This window comes from Phytophthora sojae, assembly GCF_000149755.1.
Source record: "Phytophthora sojae unplaced genomic scaffold PHYSOscaffold_18, whole genome shotgun sequence".
Lineage (NCBI taxonomy): Eukaryota > Oomycota > Peronosporomycetes > Peronosporales > Peronosporaceae > Phytophthora > Phytophthora sojae.
Genome location: NW_009258132.1, coordinates 508,295 through 515,848, shown reverse-complemented (window position 1 = coordinate 515,848; position 7,554 = coordinate 508,295). Strand labels below are relative to the sequence as shown.

The 7,554-nt window shown below is 53.5% G+C and overlaps 3 protein-coding genes across 3 annotated transcripts; 1 reads left to right on the top strand and 2 right to left on the bottom strand.

Moving 5' to 3' along the window:
* Positions 1-195: 195 nt before the first annotated feature.
* On the top strand, positions 196-807 carry PHYSODRAFT_342616 (hypothetical protein; the record flags this gene model as incomplete). The annotated part of the gene is made up of 3 exons (XM_009541096.1): positions 196-426; positions 488-549; positions 591-807. Coding segments are annotated over 3 exons (510 nt in total), but the record flags the coding sequence as incomplete, so codon positions are not given.
* A 4,484-nt stretch (positions 808-5,291) lies between these two features.
* Positions 5,292-5,554, bottom strand: PHYSODRAFT_342614 (hypothetical protein; the record flags this gene model as incomplete). The annotated part of the gene is made up of 2 exons (XM_009541095.1): positions 5,292-5,420; positions 5,465-5,554. 2 exons carry the CDS (start codon positions 5,552-5,554, stop codon positions 5,292-5,294), a joined length of 219 nt encoding a protein of 72 aa, XP_009539390.1.
* A 1,135-nt stretch (positions 5,555-6,689) lies between these two features.
* PHYSODRAFT_534524 (hypothetical protein) lies at positions 6,690-7,295 on the bottom strand (the record flags this gene model as incomplete). The annotated part of the gene is made up of 1 exon (XM_009541094.1): positions 6,690-7,295. A coding segment is annotated over one exon (606 nt), but the record flags the coding sequence as incomplete, so codon positions are not given.
* Between the last annotated feature and the right edge of the window lie 259 nt (positions 7,296-7,554).

The window sequence follows — 7,554 nt, the reverse complement described above, 5'->3', positions numbered from 1 at the left end:
CCCTATCGTTACCGAATGATACATCAAGTATCTTTTTACTGGTGATGCAGGAGCAAGATAACTGAAACAGCAATTTTCTGAGCCACGACAGTTTCCTCGCCGTTTATGACCAATCATACAGCTAAGAGGGATAGGTAAAACCCCACGCTATTGTGTCTTCTGTAGTATATCTATCAACACTATTGTGTCCCCAGGGGCACGGATGCGATCGTCGAGCACAACGCCAGCGGCAGCCGCACACAGGTCGCCGCCGGAAGTAGCGGCCGCAGTGCCGCCAGCGACATCGGCAGCAGGGTCTCGGACACGATGGAGGTGACCGTGGCCTTGGAGGACGCGGTCAGGGGCGTCTCCGCCGACATGGACACGGACACGGACGCGATGGTGGCGGGGGACTCGGGCAGCAAGCATAACGGCGGTCGCAGCGCCGTGTGTGCGCCGGCAACATCATGACCACGGACGCTTGGGCGTGACCGTTGTCGTGCTGGAGGTGGTCGTGGGTGCCTCCACCGGCACGGAGGTTGGCAAGGATGTGACCGGTGACCAGACAGCGTGCGCAAATGCATCGACAGTGCGGAAGGAGACCGTTGTAGAGGTGCCAGCAGTACCGTCAGCGACATCAACAGCGTGACGTCCTTTGTAGAGATCGTGTCCGTACGGGAGGAGATCGGAGGCAACTTCGTCAGCATGGAGTCGGACGCAATGGTAGCGGGCGACTCGGGCAGCGAGGGCAGCGGCCGTGGCAGCGCCGTCAGCAGCATGACCTCAGATGTGGTGGTGGCGAACGTGGCCGTGCTGGATGTGGTCTGAGGCGTCTTCGCTGACATATACACAGTTGGGAGTTATTGTTCGGCTTGGAGGCGCGTGGAATTTCTAATAGCATCCTGTCGGATTATACGCAGTGGAGTGTGGTTAGCTTGCCGCTATGGTGCACCAGTGGTGAAGCGGTATGTTGTCAGCCACGAGCTAAATCCGCATTTACGGCATCAAGACTAGCGGGGGCAGATGGAATCGGTGTGACTTAGTGCAGTGAAGTATAAATGGTTAGTTGACTTTGACTATCTTGAAAAAATGATGTGAGGTTACGCCTTGGTGGCTGCGTTAGCCTTCTTTTGATCTTGGCGGGCCTTCAGAAATGGACGGCTAGCTACATAAATTGGAGAGGTTCGTCGCAAGTTGCCGTCGACAGTGTACACTTGCTTCGGCAAGTAAAACAAATGGTATTTCTGCCAGCAAGTCCAAGTTTGCTGTTGGCACAGATGCTGCTTCGTAGGGTCAACAGGGTATGTGCGCTTGCACAACGCAACTCGATGGGTCTCGCAGTAGTCGGTTTTCTCGGAAGGATCTCTGCCCTCGAACTTGCACACAGTGCATTTCCGCATTGAGCGACTCCTTCCCTGAAGTACCTCCGAGGACACTCTTGCAACACACGTTTGTGCGTGATCGCCCGAAGACTCGGATACATCTGTCGACGCCGCGGTTTGGGTCGTCATCGGCATTGTTGTCGTTGTCGGCTTCGCAGCATACACCATTCCATGTTCCCTATCCAGAGATTTCTTCCAGTCCCCATTGAACTGTTCTCGAACCAGTGATGCCTCAAATGCGCGATGACTATCGCGGGCTCTTGACCTCGTTTGGGCTGTACCTCCCGTCGAACGAGACTCCTCGCTCTCACCACGCGCCAAACTATCGCAAATGTAGGCATTGCACCTGGCTATATCAAGCATGACCATCGCTAGTTTTTTATGCCACTTCTGAAATGAGTGGCCATCGGCTAGAGAAAATCGTGCACGCAGTTGGTCGAGCCGATCAACACCTTGCATCGCTGAATTATACTCGCCGACGCAAGTAGGAGCAGTGAAAGCCACACCCGATTCATTTATACGACGATGCACAGTTGATGTGGTCGAAGCATCGGCATTAGACACGACATTGACAATTGAGCCATCCACCCAACTAGCTGCGACAATATGCTTCTCTAAGCATACACCTTGCTTCATGTAGCCTCGCGGCTTCGCGTCCTCCTTACGAATCATCGTAAAATGAGGGAAATGCTTGCTAGATGTGCGTACAGTGCCACGCCCATAGAGACCAATCGATCGTAAAGTCTTCAACAGCAAACAGGAAGTGTAGAAGTTGTCTGTGTTTACAATGCGACTGGATCCTTTCAAAGATGAAGTAACCGCCATGACGTGAGAGCGGATTTCAGACGACTTCGCGGTTAGATCAGCGAATTTCTGCACTTCTGAGCGTGAAATTACACCGTCCAGCCGATCATCAAGTTCACTGGAGCAGTGCAACTTGAAACTCACCGCGTACCACGAGGTAGAACAGCAACACACGTATAACTTGAAATGATACTTTCCGGTGGGTTTTTGTGGGTTGAAGACTATAATGTGGCGGGCGTACTGGGATCGGCAGGCAATTGTGGCCTCATCAACAGCCACGTTTCGACCGACTTCAACATGGCGCAGGCATCGCGATTTCAGAATGCTCATGAGTGGTCGTATTCTAGCTACAGGACCGCGCTTGATGTCGGAGGTAGACACCTTGGAACGAAAACTCAAATTCTTACGGATGTACAGGAATCTTCGCCATGTCATAATTGACTTCAAACTAGTAGTACGCGCTCCAGGAAAAAATAGTTGCTTCCTCGTCGTCCACCCAGTAATTTCTCATCTCACCCTTGTCGAACAGAGTCATGTACCAGAGGATCCCATCCGGATGTGTAAATAGCCCTGACGGTTGGCCAAGCGATGCTGTGGGTGAAAATGTCATTGATGCTATCTCTTCGACTTCACCAGAGCACAAAGGGCGCTGCAATTCTTTCCGCCCGCGAAACGCAAACCACTCACGATAACCACGCTCGTCCATCTCCTCAAATTCATCTGTCAGTGCAGGAATGTTTGATAGTTTGGGGACCATGTTGCACAGGGACGTCCAAGACTCTCCAAATTGAAGTTTGTCTTTTTTCCATGTTGGCAAACTGGCGGATACCACGGGTGATGATGGCTTCGGAAACGTGGTGAACGTGATCTTTTATTTGAAAAGCAGTACACGTCCATTGAACCTGAAATTTGTCGTGAGGAACGCTAACATTGTCAGCATTTTTTTCGCTTGCCAGGCTGTAGCGAGTCACCACACCAATCAAAAATGCTGCGCCAACGTCGCGTTACAAACTGAGCGGCATCCACTCCTCATCAGCCGGTGAACATGCTACGCTAGCATCAACAAATCTTTCGGCAGCCGCATGTGCTCGGCGAATCAACTCTTCTTTCATTGCCACAGCCTTGGGTTTGCTGGCCTTGGTAGGTGCCTTCTTGCTTTTCGTTTTCCGTTGCGCAGCTTGGTTTTCGCTTCGGGGTGCCTTTGGAGCTGATTGTTCGGCAGGACCACGCTTTTTTCGCTTAAAGGTTTTGCTGCCCCCGAGCAATTTGTAGCAGGAGGTGTGGCGGCGTTGGTCTCTGCAGGTTCCGACGGAGCCACACTTGGCGTCAAAACACTCGCGGGGAGGTCAAGTAGGGCATTGGGTCGTTCATCACTTCTCCCTTGGTCCACCAAGTTCATTTTTGTAGCGTTTGTGTTGCAAAGCGTGCTGCAATAGCTGCTATCACCGAAATCCTTGGCGAATCCACCATTAGGGTCTGGGATATTCAACGAAACGCAGACATCATGAGAGCAGAAGTGATGGAGAAATTTTTTGCACCAGGTACAACTGCGCTCGGTTGAACACTCCATATTGCAGACTGCACATTGCGCACATGTACCAGACGATGCGGTGGGTGCGTGGTGATCTAGCTGGAGTAAATGGTCTCGCGTAGCTGCTGCATGTACGGGTACGACGCGCGCTGATGTTGGCGGTGTAGATACAGCAGAGGCAGCACCATCATAATCCTGAGAGTGCTGGCGGCACCATCAAACACAGCTTACTCCCGGAAGTGCGGCTTTCTCACAATCAACGTCGTTTGCACTCGCTCCAGGAACTCCGCCGCTACTACCACGTACATCATCTGCCGCGTTGAGACCAACATCGCCAGCCCCACATATATTAACGTTGTTTTGGTCGACATCAATTTCGTCATCGGGTCGCCTGGACAGGGCACCATCCGTATCACCATCCTCCACTACCAATGTCCGCCGATAGTGCTCCAAAAGCGCTCGTTCACCCAGATAATAGTCGATACCCTCTGCTCCATTCGAGTCACCACCGGGACGGATATAGCGGTACAGATCACTCAAGCTTCGCCCTGTTGGACGCTTTGAACTCCAACCAGCCGCACTTAGAACTCGCCAAACAGATCCAAACATCGCATGGTCATCCGCGAGGTCTGTATGCCGGTGGATACGCGTTAATATGATACCTTGCTCGAGCGCTAGGTAAGCAACGGATCGTACCTAGACCGGTGGGAGCTGAAGGTGAGATACGACCCGAGCGTCGTGATTGTTGTCGCTTAGCTGTGGGCTCGCAGGTGCTCGACCGCTGCTTCCGCTTTCGTGGCATTGGGTATGTGGTGGTGGACGAGCTCAGCTAGCGTACCAGTGGCTCCTTCACGGCAAAGATCTCTAACTGGTTTGCATGCATCGGTCTCGCTTGAGCCATTGGACCGAATATATTGTTATTTGTATGGCCATGTTCGAAGTGTTCAAAGGGACCGAACGTACTAGGCTTTGTATGGGGTGGTTCGACTCATCGTTGTATGTGATGTTAGTATGGTGGAGTTTGAACCCACCGGTGCAGGTTCAATGCCCGCCATGCGGAATGCAGCGTAGCTGTGCTGACAAGGTACCGTGCAAAATGCATCGGATATCGAGTGCGGGATGAATACAGTGTAATTACACAGAGTCATGAATAGTACGAGTACTCAAAGCGTTCAACGGTAACATACGGTACTTAGATTTACTCCAGTATTGCTACCAAATGTAAGTGCTGTAGCGGCTTCGGCATCGTCTCCACAGTTACGTTGACCCATGCAAGCCCCATAGTGACGGTCCGAACTACGGTACACGGCGACAGTGGTGACGCCCATCGTAGATACACTGCTGCCAAGTGCCAATGCCGCCTGCGTGTCCCTGTCGCTGGGCAAATTGGGCGCTTGCGACGTCGTCGTCATGGCGACTTCAGGCTCCATCTTGACCCCCGATGGGACTCGAACGCTCCATTTCTAGCGGTAGCCTCTCTTGATCTTTGTCGCCGGTGGCACCCCGCTCCCTCCTGAGGCATCTACGTGCGGTTGTCCGTCGATGAGGATCGCTGGAAGCGAAAAAGGGCGGGAGAACGCCGTCCACCTGCAGGTCTAGTGGGCAGTCGTCCAGTGCCGCCTCCGACGCTCCATCTCGGGGTCCTGTAGCGGAATCTCGGCGTCTCGCAGCTGAACGTGGTTGACAGCCACACCCGGCGGCAATGCCGTGAGGAGAGTTGGGGACTACGGGACAAACGACACCATCCCAGCGCCAGTTCTAGTAGCACTGCGTTATCGACAACAAATGCGCTGTTGCGGCGGTTGTGCGGGACGTGGTCGTCGGGTGGGTACACGACGGACAGCGAGTCCAACTTCATGCCCGGTGCGTCCCGAGGTCAGCGCGTCAAGTAGCACAGGCGGTCAGCAGCAGCAGATGCGTCGACACACAGGAGCTGAGCGTGTGGCGACTCCAACGACGCTGGACTTGGAGAGTGAGGGGCGAACTGGCAGGCTGGACTTGACCGCAGCGTGCATAGTATCACGGGCAGCCACGCGCCGTAAACGATGGGTACGGCCAGCACATGTGTACCACCGTCGTTCGAGGCGTGGAAACCGGAAGAACGGAGCGTGGTCAGCCAGGGACACTTGGGATCGAGCTTGCAAAATCGGAAATGAGCTCCGATGCGAGAAGGTCATTTTGATTCGGAGCAAGCCGAGCAAGCCGACCAAACAACAGTGGATCGATTTGAACTAATTCCACCAATCACACTTCTTGTTGAACTTTGGCAGCCAATCACTGTCATCGATTTTTCGGAGACAGGTTTTGATTGGTCAAAGCGAAGACATGGAAAAAAATGTCAGCGCGGGAAAGCTTGAAAAGATCAACCAAAGCAAAATGGGCACCAAAAAGGCGAGCCTTTACATGTTGTGTAAACCACTTCAAATACCAATAGTCTATTTATGTGACATTATGTATCGCGACCGCTCTACCCGTTCTCCCTCGCCGAAACGCCCTACCATCGGCATTCCCCCAATCATGGTCTTGATGGACCTGGTCGGAAACGTCTCCGCCGTCGGCGACACGGATGCGATGGTGGCGGGCGACTCGGGCAGCAAGCACAACGGCGGCCGCAGCGCCGCCGTGTGTGCCGTCAACAGCATGGTCTCGGAGGCTTCCGCGGCGACCGTGGCCGCGCTAGCATGGTCACGAACGCGACGGTGGCATTCGGCTCGGGCAGCGAGCGCAACGACAGCGGCAGTCCGCACGCAGGTTGCCGCCGGTAGTAGCGTCAGCGGCGTCGCCAGCGACATCGACAGCAGGGTCTCGGACACGATGGAGGTGACTCTGACCTTGGGGGATGCGGTCAGAGCTACGATGTCCGTGCAAGACGTTGATGTAGATGTGTACAATGGCTGATATATGTTATTGGCTCTACAGGTAATGAACAGTGGGATGAACATGTCTGACAAACGAAGTATATTGAATGTCCCTTTCCATTCTGCGCGAGGTACTTAGATGTAGGGCTCTACAACCCTGGTGTACCAGTATGCGTGATGAAGCTGGGAAGACCAAGACACTTGAACGTCGATACGCTGTCGGGGTGTCCAGACAGAACAGAAGTTGCGCGGGCAGGTTGGGCGGTGCCCGCCGCAAATTGTTGCCATGACAACGACGTGGACCAAACCTGCTGCTGAAGATGCAAAGTCCTCCAGCGCCGCAAAACTTGTAGGCTCGAAAACGATATTGTTCGCAAATAAAACACTGCCCCCGTCAATATCCTCGCGTACGGCTGGGCTCATCGCTCTGAGGTCGGCCTCGTGAATCGTGACCTTGGATAAATTCGGGAAATCCACGCGTGCGCCACGAATCAGCAGTTTTGACATGTTTGCCAAGTTGTCCTGGAACTCAATCCCGATGCATCTCCCAACACAAGTCTCCAATGCCACTTGTGCAACCACGTTGCCGATCCCAGATCCAAATTCAACAAAAGTTTCGGCGATTGTAAGCGTTGGAATGACTGCCAGTATTGCTGAAACCCCAGTTGGCGAAATCTCACCAGCATGACAATCCGGCGCATGGACGGGTTGACGCAAGGCCGAGGCATACAAACTTGACACAGCGTCATGAACGTTGCCAACATTATCGGGAGCGCTCACCTTGTGGCCACCACTAAGCGCGTCCGTGCCGATTTTTGATCCCGAAATCTCCTTGGGAAAGAATCTAAGCTCACGCCGTGTGTCCTCTTCAGCGTCTTTAGACGAATCTGCAGCTGTCGCTGTGTCTTCCCGCAGTATGGCATCCCCAACCAGACAGTCCGTCAGTTAATTCGGCGGCCTGCATCAACCTGCTCCTTTGCCAGCCGATAAAGCAGCAAGT